This window comes from Meriones unguiculatus, chromosome 8 (genome assembly GCF_030254825.1).
Source record: "Meriones unguiculatus strain TT.TT164.6M chromosome 8, Bangor_MerUng_6.1, whole genome shotgun sequence".
Classification (NCBI taxonomy): Eukaryota; Metazoa; Chordata; class Mammalia; order Rodentia; family Muridae; genus Meriones; species Meriones unguiculatus.
Window position 1 is genome coordinate 115,961,643 of NC_083356.1, and position 13,757 is coordinate 115,975,399.

General features: G+C 46.9%; 1 protein-coding gene across 5 annotated transcripts in view; it reads left to right on the top strand.

Annotated features, from left to right (window-relative positions):
• Positions 1-13,757, top strand: part of Ttn (titin) — a 262,706-nt gene that overhangs the window by 230,584 nt on the left and 18,365 nt on the right. For all 5 annotated transcript variants that reach the window (XM_060390411.1, XM_060390412.1, XM_060390413.1 and 2 more), the window contains 18 exons: positions 221-517; positions 624-1,211; positions 1,305-1,607; positions 1,723-2,019; positions 3,439-3,726; positions 3,837-4,136; positions 4,377-4,679; positions 4,772-5,077; positions 5,195-6,961; positions 7,450-7,743; positions 8,420-8,707; positions 8,813-9,112; positions 9,206-11,272; positions 11,369-11,671; positions 11,762-12,067; positions 12,178-12,468; positions 12,559-12,855; positions 12,962-13,267. In XM_060390411.1, the coding sequence (XP_060246394.1) occupies positions 221-517; positions 624-1,211; positions 1,305-1,607; positions 1,723-2,019; positions 3,439-3,726; positions 3,837-4,136; positions 4,377-4,679; positions 4,772-5,077; positions 5,195-6,961; positions 7,450-7,743; positions 8,420-8,707; positions 8,813-9,112; positions 9,206-11,272; positions 11,369-11,671; positions 11,762-12,067; positions 12,178-12,468; positions 12,559-12,855; positions 12,962-13,267 (8,901 nt within the window). The remainder of the gene's footprint in view (positions 1-220; positions 518-623; positions 1,212-1,304; positions 1,608-1,722; positions 2,020-3,438; positions 3,727-3,836; positions 4,137-4,376; positions 4,680-4,771; positions 5,078-5,194; positions 6,962-7,449; positions 7,744-8,419; positions 8,708-8,812; positions 9,113-9,205; positions 11,273-11,368; positions 11,672-11,761; positions 12,068-12,177; positions 12,469-12,558; positions 12,856-12,961; positions 13,268-13,757) is intronic.

Here is a 13,757-nt window from a genome sequence, read left to right on the forward strand (position 1 = left end):
TAAATTTGAGAACTCTAACATACAGATGCATAGCTGGTGGGGCTTTGGCCAAAAAGCCAAAGTTGTCACAAATAGACCCAAGTCATAGTAAATGCATTTGGCTTTGATTTAAAAGTTTTTCTCTGATAATGTATAAAGGATGCATGTGAAGGAAAATGTTGTAATGATTGTTTCCTTTCTTCCATTTGTTTGTTTGTTTGTTTGTTTGTTTGTTTGTTAGAAAAACCAAGCCCACCAGAAAAGCTTGGAGTAACGAGTGTGTCCAAAGACAGCGTCTCCCTGAGCTGGTTGAAGCCAGAACATGATGGCGGAAGCAGAGTTGTACACTATGTTGTTGAAGCACTAGAAAAAGGGCAGAAAAACTGGGTTAAGTGTGCAGTGGTGAAGACAACCCATCATGTTGTTTCTGGGCTGAGAGAGAATCATGAATACTTCTTCCGGGTCTCTGCAGAAAACCAAGCTGGTCTGAGTGACCCAAGGGAGCTCCTGCTTCCTGTCCTCATAAAGGATCATCTAGGTATGTCTAAGTTTATGTGTGAGCAAATTTTAATTTTCTGCATTCAGGTAAGTTCAGTTTTTAGACTTTTTTTTTCATCTTTGTTTACCATACTTCTATTTTTCAGAACCACCTGAAATTGACATGAAGAATTTCCCAAGTCACACAGTGTATGTCCGAGCCGGTTCCAACCTTAAAGTTGACATCCCAATTTCTGGAAAGCCACTACCCAAAGTGACCTTATCAAGAGATGGTGTGCCCGTGAAGGCGACCATGAGATTTAATACTGAGATCACTGCTGAGAACCTCACCATCAATCTTAAAGAAAGTGTTACCGCTGATGCTGGAAAATACGAGATCACTGCTGCCAACGCCAGTGGAACCACCAAAACCTTCATTAACATCATTGTGCTGGACAGGCCCGGTCCTCCTACTGGCCCTGTTGCCATTAGTGATATAACCGAAGAAAGTGTGACTCTCAAGTGGGAGCCACCCAAGTATGATGGTGGAAGCCATGTTACCAACTACATCGTTCTGAAGAGAGAAACAAGCACTGCAGTGTGGACTGAGGTGTCGGTGACAGTAGCGAGAACCATGATCAAAGTCATGAAACTGACCACGGGAGAAGAATACCAGTTCCGCATCAAGGCGGAGAATCGCTTCGGCATCAGCGATCACATAGATTCGGCCTGTGTGGTTGTCAAACTACCATACAGTAAGTTGCCGACCTTTGACACCCCAGATTGGTGTTTCCCATACACACGTGCTCAATGCCTGTCTTAATGTACGGGTTTTCTCTCTTTCCTAGCGACACCTGGACCACCATCCACACCCTGGGTCTCTAACGTGACTCGCGAAAGCATCACTGTGGGCTGGCATGAGCCAGTGTCCAATGGAGGCAGTGCAGTCACAGGCTACCACTTGGAAATGAAAGACAGAAACAGTATTTTGTGGCAAAAAGCCAACAAAATGATCATCCGTACAACTCACTTCAAAGTCACCACAATCAGTGCTGGGCTTATTTATGAATTCAGGGTGTATGCAGAAAACACCGCTGGTATTGGAAAACCCAGCCATCCTTCTGAACCAGTCTTGGCCATTGATGCCTGTGGTATGTATTTGTCCGGAGCAGAGCAGTTCTGCTATCTTAAAAATGGAAAAGTTTGTTTCTTCAAAGCAAAATGGATTGGTCTAAGTGCCACTGATCTGCTTTCTTGTTATTACAGAACCCCCAAGAAACGTGCGGATCACTGATATTTCGAAGAACTCTGTCAACCTTTCATGGCAACAACCAGCCTTTGATGGAGGAAGCAAGATTACAGGCTACGTTGTTGAAAGGCGTGACCTTCCAGATGGGAGGTGGACCAAGGCCAGCTTCACCAATGTTATTGAGACTCAATTCACAGTCTCTGGCTTGACTCAGAATTCCCAGTATGAATTCCGGGTCTTTGCTAGAAATGCTGTTGGCTCTGTCAGCAACCCATCTGAGGTCATTGGCCCCATCACATGCATTGACTCTTACGGTAAGTTTTCACTCAATCTTTCCTTTAAAGGCTTTTACGTGCATTTTAGTTAAATTATGGGAGTATCTATAAACTGGCTGGAATATTGAGGAAACACTTTAACCCCTCTACATCTCCCTTGATTTCACTAAAAATTAATTTTGATTATAGGATGGCTGAAGGTCTTTAAAATGTTTAGATTTTTTGATTGTCTGAGTTGGTGCTTTCCTTCTATTTTAAGTTATCAGACTGAATAATTAACTCACAGGTGCCACCCCCACAGACTCTCCAAGTTCATGAAAGACCACACAGAGTCGTAAATGATTATAGTATTAACAGTACCTGCCATCAGTTGGGCAATTTCCATGAATATCCTTCTTCCATTAATTCTCTCCCTTAGTTCCAACAACACAGATTAATCCACTTTGCAAAAGTAAGCCTAAGACTTAGAGTGTTTATATAAAGTCCCCAAGGCCAAAAACTCAGCAGTAATGAGAAGTGTCTTTGTAACCCTCTCTATATCACTGTCAGTCCAAATATAATTCTGTAAAATAAATGGCATTCAGGTAATAATGGCTTGGAAATGAGAATTTCCCGAGAGTCAAGTATACTGTGACACTTTGGGGGGTTAGTTTTTGTTTTGTATTTTTTTTTAATCTTATGTACATTGGTGTTTGCTTGCATGTATACCTGTGTGAAGGTGTCAGATCTTGATAGTTACAGACAGTTGTGAGCTGCCATGGGGTGCTGGGAAATTGAACTCAGATCCTCAGGATAGCATGAGTGATCTTAACCACTGAGCCATCTCTCTAGCCCCTCTGTGACGCTTTGTAATGGTTTTCCATTTTCAAAAAGGGATGTGAGCCTCGTCATGTCAGGATCAAGAGTCTCACTCCCATCCTTGTGTTGGAAATCCCAGGGCCACCCTTTACTAGTCAGGATTTGCAGGTTCTGAGTACTTGTTGCACTCTAAAGCACACCAAACTCATACATCTCAACAATTATAAGAGGCCCGGCAGGACATCTTCTCATGGACATAGAGCCATGTGAGTAGAAGAAGTGAAGCTTCAAGAATCTGACATGGAAAGGAAGAGAAAACAAATGGAAAGAAGTCAGAGGCAAAGGAAAGATCCTGTTTTCATCACTGAAATGAAATACCTACTAGAGGTTAAAATACATTTAGAAAGTACTGACGTCCCTGTGCAGTTTGTGTAGTGTTCCTGGGGTTCAGAGTCTGCTCAGTGTGTCTTCCCGGCTGAGATATAGAAGCGGCTTTTAAAAGGAAAGGTTTAAAGTGAGTAGGCTTAGACCTGCTTATAGTACATACAACACACATGTGCCCACAATTGGCAAAGGGCCAGTTCCCTATTTTGCAGTCTCTGCAACTACACTTTTCATCCTTGTAAGATTTCAACTATTGCCTCATGTGTTTTCTTGCAGGTGGTCCTGTGATTGACTTGCCTCTAGAATATACAGAAGTCGTCAAATACAGAGCAGGAACATCTGTGAAGCTCCGGGCTGGCATTTCTGGCAAACCCGAGCCTACCATTGAGTGGTACAAAGATGATAAAGAATTACAAACCAATGCATTGGTGTGTGTTGAAAATAGCACTGACCTGGCATCTATCCTCATCAAAGATGCCAACCGCCTCAATAGCGGAAGCTATGAATTAAAACTAAGGAATGCCATGGGTTCTGCCTCAGCCACCATCAGAGTTCAGATCCTTGGTAGGTGCTTCACGTGGGCGATGTCCTTTTTGTGTTTACCTAAGGTGTTATAATCGAAAGTCAGCTGGCCCTTTAAAGACCCTCACAATGTTTTCTCCTCTCATTGGCAGACAAACCAGGACCTCCAGGTGGGCCGATTGAATTTAGGACTGTCACTGCAGAAAAGATAACACTGCTCTGGAGGCCACCGGCTGATGATGGCGGTGCAAAGATCACTCACTACATTGTGGAGAGACGTGAGACCAGCCGAGTCGTGTGGTCTATGGTGGCTGAAAACCTGGAAGAGTGCATCATTACAACTACCAAAATTATCAAAGGGAATGAGTACATCTTCCGAGTCCGAGCTGTGAACAAATATGGAACTGGCGAGCCACTGGAATCTGATCCAGTCGTAGCCAAGAATGCCTTTGGTGAGCGATAGCCTGATAGAAAACTCAAAGATGTAAAAAACACAGAGAGAAAAGCTATTCTGGCAGCTTATGGATGTTTTCTTAAAATTGTTTTCTTTTGCAACTCCTCTTGTCTCATTACTATCCTTTCTACACAGATACTGTCATTACTAGTATTTCAGGCAGAACTTAAAGATGAAAGATGAGAAAGTAAAATCTGTTGACCCTTTAAATTAATATGGTCTTTTTTTTCCTAAATAGTTACACCTGGGCCCCCAAGCATCCCAGAGGTAACGAAGACTAATAAGAATTCAATGACTGTTGTCTGGGACAGACCAACTGTAGATGGTGGTAGTGAAATAAATGGCTATTTCCTCGAAAGACGAGACAAGAAGAGTCTAGCATGGCTTAAAGTACTAAAGGAGACTATTCGTGACACCAGACAAAAGGTGACGGGACTCACGGAAAACAGTGACTATCAATACCGAGTCTGTGCTGTAAATGCCGCTGGAATGGGTCCATTCTCAGAACCATCTGACTTCTACAAGGCTGCTGATCCTATTGGTAAGTGCTCCCACACAGCATCTTCACTTGTCTTTTGTGCGACTGAATTGCAGATAACTGTGTAATTACTCTATTGCAAATGGCCATTCCAGATCCTCCAGGCCCACCTGCCAAGATAAGAATTGCAGATTCAACAAAATCATCCATCACTCTCGGCTGGAGTAAACCTGTCTATGACGGGGGCAGTGATGTCACTGGCTATGTTGTTGAGATGAGACAGGGAGAGGAGGAGGAATGGACTATTGTCTCTACCAAGGGAGAAGTCAGAACTACAGAATATGTGGTGTCTAACCTGAAACCCGGAGTCAATTACTATTTCCAAGTGTCGGCAGTAAACTGCGCTGGCCAGGGAGAACCCATAACAATGACTGAACCTGTGCAAGCTAAAGACATCCTTGGTACGTACAACCAGTGTGGTAAAGCTTTCCTGTCTTATTAAGAGTTCGAGGCAAAGACTGGTCAGCTTCTAATGACTCTTGTCAATTTCTTCTAAAATGTCCATTTTGTGTCTACAGAGGAACCGGAAATCGACCTAGATGTGGCTCTCAGAACATCTGTGATAGCTAAAGCTGGAGAGGATGTGCAGCTGTTGATTCCCTTTAAAGGCAGGCCTCCGCCTACTGTCACCTGGAGGAAAGAGGACAAGAATCTTGGCAGCGATGCCAGATACAGCATCCAAAACACCGATTCCTCGTCCTTACTGGTTATTCCTCAAGTCACCCGCCACGACACAGGCAAATACGTCCTCACGATAGAAAATGGAGTCGGCCAACCGAAGTCGTCCACCGTGACTGTTAAGGTGCTCGACACGCCAGCTGCCTGCCAGAAGCTGCAGCTGAAACACGTTTCCCTAGGCACAGTCACACTGCTGTGGGATCCTCCTCTCATCGACGGAGGGTCTCCTGTCATTAATTACGTCATCGAAAAGAGAGACGCCACCAAGAGAACATGGTCTGTCGTGTCACACAAGTGTTCCAGCACAGCCTTCAAGGTGACAGACTTATCAGAGAAAACTCCATTCTTCTTCAGAGTTCTTGCAGAGAATGAAATCGGAGTGGGTGAGCCCTGTGAGACTACAGAGCCTGTGAAGGCTGCTGAGGTGCCAGCACCCATCCGTGATCTCTCGATGAAAGACTCCACAAAGACATCCGTGGTCCTGAGCTGGACCAAGCCCGACTTCGATGGTGGGAGCATCATCACAGACTATGTTGTGGAAAGGAAAGGCAAGGGAGAACAAGCATGGTCACACGCTGGCATCAGTAAGACATGCGAAATTGAGATCGGGCAGCTTAAAGAGCAGTCCGTCTTGGAATTCCGAGTGATGGCTCGAAATGAGAAAGGTCAGAGCGACCCTGTCACTATTGGGCCACTTACAGTGAAAGAGCTTGTAATTACACCTGAAGTTGACTTGTCGGAAATCCCCGGGGCACAAATATCTGTGAGAATTGGACATAATGTACACCTTGAGTTACCTTACAAGGGAAAACCCAAACCATCCATCAGTTGGCTTAAAGATGGCTTGCCATTGAAAGAGAGTGAATATGTTCGTTTCAGTAAAACAGAAAACAAAATTACCCTGAGTATTAAGAATGTGAAGAAGGAGCATGGAGGGAAATACAGTGTTATTCTCGATAATGCTATATGTAGAAACTCTTTCCCCATCACAATCATCACCCTTGGCCCACCATCAAAACCCAAGGGACCCATTCGATTTGATGAAATCAAGGCCGACAGTGCCATCATGTCGTGGGATGTACCTGAAGATGATGGAGGAGGAGAAATTACTTGCTATAGCATTGAGAAGCGGGAAGCCTCACAAACTAATTGGAAGATGGTGTGCTCAAGTGTCGCCAGAACAACGTTCAAAGTTTCCAATCTGGTCAAAGATTCTGAATATCAGTTTAGAGTTAGAGCGGAAAACCGATATGGCGTCAGTGAGCCACTTGTCTCAAATATTATCATGGCAAAACACCAGTTCAGGATTCCCGGCCCTCCAGGAAAGCCGGTAATTTACAATGTGACTTCGGATGGCATGTCCCTAACTTGGGATGCGCCAGTTTATGACGGCGGCTCGGAAGTTACTGGATTCCATGTTGAGAAGAAGGAAAGAAACAGCATTCTCTGGCAAAGGGTTAACACATCGCCAATATCTGGGAGAGAATACAGAGCTACCGGTTTAATAGAGGGACTGGACTACCAGTTCCGAGTATATGCCGAGAATTCTGCTGGCCTGAGCAAGCCTAGCGATGCCAGCAAGTTTACCTTGGCTGTTTCCCCAGTAGGTAAGCGACTGTTCGCAAATGTATTTAATTAGGCAACCAAACACATTAGTGATAAACACATCGAACTCTGCTTCACTTCCAGAAGTCCCCCTCCTGGCTCTATCTGGTCATTAGAGAACCAGTTATGTAAAGCCAGAAAAATGACTTGGGGGGGGAGGGTTAAGGTAGGTATTGTCTATGTAGCCCTGACTGTCCTGGAATACACTCTGTAAACCAGACTGGCCCCCAAATCAAGAGATCTTCCTGCCTCGTCTAGGATTAAAGGTGTGAACCATCACACTGGCTAAGTAATGATTTTAACTGAGTCTGATAATCTAATTTGGAATTCTTGAAATCTCTGAAACACTAAGAAGCAGAAAGTTGAAATCAGCGCCGGGGGGGGGGGGGGAGGAGGGGAGGTTCTCCATCTTGTTTTACTTCATTGGTAATTAAAAGATGATGATACAGAGAGAGCAGTGTATTTATTTAACTTTTCTATAATTGTTCAGACCCACCTGGAACTCCTGACTACATCGATGTCACCCGGGAAACCATTACACTGAAATGGAACCCTCCACTGCGTGATGGGGGCAGTAAGATCGTGGCCTACAGCATCGAGAAACGGCAAGGGAATGACCGCTGGGTTAGATGCAACTTCACGGACGTCAGCGAATGTCAGTACACAGTCACAGGCCTTAGTCCTGGGGATCGGTATGAGTTCAGAATACTTGCTAGAAATGCTGTTGGGACTATAAGCCCGCCCTCACAGTCTTCCGGCATCATCATGACAAGGGATGAAAACGGTAAGCATTTCCAACTGATTTTCATGAAGAGTTTTCACATTCTAAAAAGTTCTTTTGGCCTCTGGTTTATAAAAGAGGGGACAGAGGTCTTTGTCTATAAATTAGCCAAGGCTGCCATGTGGATGAATGAAGTCCTTTTTGATATCAATTCTTGATATCAAATCTTGATATCTTTGATAACACTTTTCACTGTGTCTATTATTTAACTGCATTCCCATGTAAAGATCAGGCAAGTGGGAATGAGTTTGTAGGTGTGTAGTTTTAGCCATTTATAATAAATTAAAGGGTCCCTAGGAACAGCTGTCCATCTGTATCAGAGTTATTCAGATGGAACATATATGAAGCAGCCCAGTCACTACCTGCTCAGATGAAGGAAATGGCTTCTTCCAGGAACTTGTTTGCATATGCAACATTATCAGGAAGTGAAGACTTGCAAGTATTGCAGTTCTCTTCCTGCAGAGTAATCAGGAGTAACAGAGGGAATAAGCCAGCAGTGGAGAAATGTTTACTTGCAATGCATAGTCTAAGCTCTCCATCGCTACTCCTACTTTCAAAATGGCCTTTGGTACCATGGAAATGGTTGCCCTCTCAGGCTTTATGATATGCTCCTGATAAAAACTGTGTTAATGTATGTCCTTATTAAGCCAGGTTAACAAACATTTCTGTTCTTCTACAGTCCCACCAACAGTAGAGTTTGGCCCTGAGTACTTCGACGGTCTTGTCATTAAGTCTGGAGACAGCCTTAGAATCAAAGCTTTGGTCCAAGGACGACCAGTACCACGAGTAACTTGGTTCAAAGATGGAGTTGAAATTGAGAGGAGAATGAACATGGAGATAACTGATGTTCTTGGCTCCACCAGCCTCTTTGTTAGAGATGCAACCCGAGATCACCGTGGTGTTTACACCGTCGAAGCCAAAAATGTATCTGGTTCCACAAAAGCAGAAATTACAGTCAAAGTACAAGGTAGCTTAAAATAAAATTCAGTGTGATTCACTGGACTTGGGTTAGGGATATGGCTAATTATAAATTATAAATATAGCCGCTAACTCTTAATGCTTGTTTTTGTAGATACACCAGGGAAGGTCGTGGGGCCGATACGATTCACTAATATCACTGGTGAAAAGATGACGCTGTGGTGGGATGCCCCACTCAATGATGGCTGTGCGCCTGTCACCCACTACATCATTGAAAAACGGGAAACCAGCAGACTTGCTTGGGCGTTAATCGAGGACAACTGTGAAGCCCACAGTTACACTGCCATTAAACTAATAACCGGCAATGAGTATCAGTTCCGGGTGTCCGCAGTTAACAAGTTTGGTGTGGGCAGGCCACTGGAATCCGACCCCGTGGTTGCTCAAATACAATACAGTAAGTCTCCATCCAGTTCTACTGAATGGTACCATGCCGTGAGGGTGACTTTCCAAGCAAATGAATCTAACTTTGGCTTTTCCCCGGTTACAGCCATTCCAGACGCCCCCGGGATTCCGGAACCTAGCAACGTAACAGGCAACAGCATTACCCTGACGTGGGCAAGGCCAGAATCAGATGGTGGCAATGAGATCCGACACTACATCCTTGAAAGGAGAGAAAAAAAGAGCACCCGATGGGTCAAAGTGACCAGCAAGCGACCCATCTCTGAGACGAGATTCAAAGTCACTGGCCTGGTAGAAGGGAACGAGTATGAATTCCACGTCATGGCCGAAAATGCTGCGGGGGTAGGACCAGCAAGCGGCATCTCAAGACTGATTAAATGCAGGGAGCCTGTTAACCCACCCAGCGCCCCCTCGGTGGTCAAAGTGACGGACACATCAAAGACGACCGTGAGCTTAGAGTGGGCCAGGCCAGTCTTTGACGGCGGGTTGGAAATAATTGGGTACGTGATAGAAATGTGCAAAGCCGACTTAGGGGACTGGCACAAGGTGAACACGGAGCCCTGTGTGAAAACAAGATACACAGTCACGGACCTGCAGGCCGGCGAAGAGTACAAGTTCCGGGTCAGCGCCGTCAACGCTGCCGGGAAAGGAGACAGCTGCGAGGTGACAGGCACCATAAAAGCAGTTGATCGGCTATCGGCTCCCGAGTTAGACATTGATGCAAACTTCAAGCAGACTCACATTGTCAGAGCGGGAGCCAGCATCCGCCTCTTCATCGCCTATCAGGGTAGGCCCACTCCCACAGCGGCGTGGAGCAAGCCTGACTCGAACCTCAGCATCCGGGCGGACATCCACACCACAGACTCCTTCAGCACGCTCACCGTGGAAAACTGCAACCGAACCGACGCGGGGAAGTACACCCTCACGGTGGAAAACAACAGTGGCAGCAAGTCCATAACGTTCACCGTGAAGGTGCTGGACTCTCCAGGCCCCCCAGGCCCAATCACCTTCAAGGACGTGACCCGGGGCTCGGCCACCCTGATGTGGGATGCCCCTCTCCTGGATGGCGGTGCCCGAATCCATCACTACGTGGTAGAGAAGCGAGAAGCGAGTCGCCGCAGCTGGCAGGTTGTCAGCGAGAAATGCACTCGCCAGATCCTCAAGGTCGGCGACCTGACGGAAGGCGTGCCCTACTATTTCCGGGTCTCTGCCGAAAACGAGTACGGTGTGGGTGAACCCTATGAAATGCCCGAACCAATCGTAGCCACGGAACAGCCCGCTCCGCCTCGGAGACTTGATGTCGTGGACACCAGCAAGTCCTCCGCCGTCCTGGCTTGGCTGAAGCCTGATCACGACGGAGGCAGCCGGATCACGAGCTACCTGCTTGAAATGAGGCAGAAGGGCTCCGACTTCTGGGTGGAGGCCGGCCACACCAAACAGCTCACCTTCACGGTAGAGCGCCTGGTGGAGAACACCGAATACGAATTCCGGGTGAAAGCCAAGAACGACGCCGGCTACAGTGAGCCCAGGGAAGCCTTCTCGTCTGTTATCATCAAGGAGCCGCAAATCGAGCCCACTGCGGACCTCACGGGAATCACCAATCAGCTCATAACCTGCAAAGCCGGAAGCGCCTTTACCATCGACGTGCCAATCAGTGGGCGCCCCGCCCCCAAAGTGACCTGGAAACTAGAAGAAATGAGACTCAAGGAGACAGACCGAATGAGCATCACGACAACAAAAGACAGGACCACCCTGACTGTAAAGGACAGCATGAGAGGGGACTCGGGCCGGTACTTCCTGACCCTGGAAAACACAGCTGGGGTTAAAACATTTACTGTCACGGTTGTGGTCATTGGAAGGCCAGGGCCAGTAACTGGTCCTATCGAGGTCTCCTCCGTCTCAGCTGAATCCTGTGTCCTGTCATGGACGGAGCCAAAGGACGATGGTGGCACTGAAATTACTAATTACATAGTTGAAAAGCGCGAGTCGGGAACAACAGCCTGGCAGCTCATCAACTCCAGCGTCAAGCGCACTCAGATTAAAGTCACCCACCTCACAAAATACAAAGAATACTGCTTCCGCGTCAGTTCAGAGAACAGATTTGGGGTCAGCAAGCCCGTGGAGACGGTGCCAATAGTCGCTGAACATCCATTTGGTAAGAAAAACTAAAATCAGATTTCTATGTCTGTTTTTCAGTATTTCCACTGAATCTTATGAAACCGTACTCTCATTTACTCCTGTCCATATTTAGTTCCGCCAAGTGCTCCCACAAGACCTGAAGTCTACTATGTATCCGCCAATGCCATGTCAATTCGCTGGGAAGAGCCCTACCACGATGGTGGCAGCAAAATCGTTGGTTACTGGGTGGAGAAGAAAGAGCGAAACACCATCCTGTGGGTGAAGGAAAACAAGGTGCCATGTCTAGAGTGCAACTACAAGGTGACGGGCCTCGTGGAGGGGCTGGAGTATCAGTTCCGGACATATGCGCTCAACGCCGCGGGCGTCAGCAAGGCCAGCGAGGCTTCCAGACCCATCATGGCTCAAAATCCAGTTGGTGTGTATGAAATCCTCAAGGCAGGCTTGTTGCTGTCCTTGGCATAAGCACCCACCTGAATCTGTAACCTGATCTTTGTATCCTTTCTAGATCCACCGGGTAGACCAGAAGTGACAGATGTCACCAGGTCAACAGTGTCGCTGATTTGGTCTGCCCCGGTCTATGACGGAGGCAGCAAAGTCGTGGGCTACATCATAGAGCGGAAGCCAGTCAGCGAGGTTGGAGATGGTCGCTGGCTCAAGTGCAACTATACCATTGTCTCTGAGAATTCCTTCACTGTGACCGCCCTCAGTGAAGGAGACACTTACGAGTTCCGGGTGCTGGCCAAGAACGCAGCTGGGGTAATCAGCAAAGGCTCCGAGTCCACAGGCCCTGTCACTTGCCGAGACGAATACGGTAGGAAATAGCCGTGTTTTCCTCGTAACGTACCACAGGCTTTTCCTTTTAGCTCAAGTGGCTGTCTGAACTGTCAGGGGTTCATGCGCATCTGTTTTGCCTGTTCACAGCTCCACCCAAAGCCGAACTAGACGCCAGGTTACAAGGCGACCTGGTGACCATCCGGGCAGGTTCAGATCTTGTTCTCGATGCTGCCGTTGGCGGCAAACCTGAACCCAAAATCATCTGGACCAAAGGAGACAGGGAACTGGATCTCTGTGAAAAGGTCTCTCTGCAGTACACTGGCAAGCGAGCAACAGCGGTGATCAAATACTGTGACCGAGGCGACAGTGGAAAGTACACACTGACAGTCAGGAATGCCAGTGGGACCAAGTCCGTAGCTGTCATGGTGAAGGTTCTCGGTAAGCATATCAAAGGCCCCGCGGCCGCCATTGTTGTTACTGTTGTGGCACTTCCAAGCTCATCACACCTTGTCATCCTACCTGTTTCAGACTCCCCCGGCCCCTGCGGAAAACTCACCGTCAGCAGAGTAACGGAGGAGAAGTGCACCTTGGCCTGGAGCCTTCCTCAGGAAGACGGAGGAGCAGAGATAACTCACTACATTGTAGAGAGACGAGAGACCAGCCGGCTCAACTGGGTGATCGTGGAAGGGGAGTGCCTGACCCTGTCCTACGTGGTCACCAGACTCATCAAGAACAACGAATACACATTCCGAGTGAGGGCAGTGAACAAGTACGGCCTGGGCGTGCCGGTTGAATCGGAGCCCGTCGTGGCCAGAAACTCCTTCAGTGAGTGTTAACTGTTTACATGCTAAGGGGACCAGGGAGAAGGGTAGTCACGTTCACAGTGGCTTTGTGCAGTCCTGACCATCTTATTCGCGTTCCATCCAAACAGCGATTCCATCGCAACCTGGCATACCAGAGGAAGTGGGGGCTGGCAAAGAGCACATCATCATTCAGTGGACGAAGCCCGAATCCGAGGGTGGCAACGAAATCAGCAACTACCTCGTGGACAAACGCGAGAAGAAGAGCCTGCGCTGGACACGTGTCAACAAAGACTATGTGGTGTACGACACCAGGCTGAAGGTGACCGGCCTCATGGAAGGCTGTGACTATCAGTTCCGGGTGACTGCGGTGAACGCAGCTGGCAACAGCGAGCCCAGTGAAGCTTCCAACTTCATCTCCTGCAGAGAGCCCTCATGTGAGTTCCAAGACCCAGACAGTAACCCAGGGCTAATCAAACACATGACAAACATCTTCCAAGGTGGCAACTCCAGGAACATCAGAATTTATGTAAAGCATATACCTGATATAGCATATAATTAGGGTGATCTTAAATATATACAGCATTTTAACTGTTACTTTTATTACTGGCAGCAGTTAGCATTGCTAAAAACTGTTGAAAACTGTTGCAGTATTTGTATGGTTTCTGAAAAGTAATAAATTGTTCTAGTACCAACATGAGAGGTATATTTTATAAGTCTTCTAAAAGAGAGAAAAAATAAGTTCTACTGATGAGTACTGAAAAGGAAAAATAGCAAAATCCCTTTTGAACAGAGGCTTAGCGGAGCATAAAGTACCTAGCATTAAAATAAGTTACTAACAAAATAATTATTCTGTGGCCTTCAAAAATAACATAGGCTTTTATAGTTTGAGCCCGAGAGCTGAAAGGAGTAAGTCGCCGGGACAGA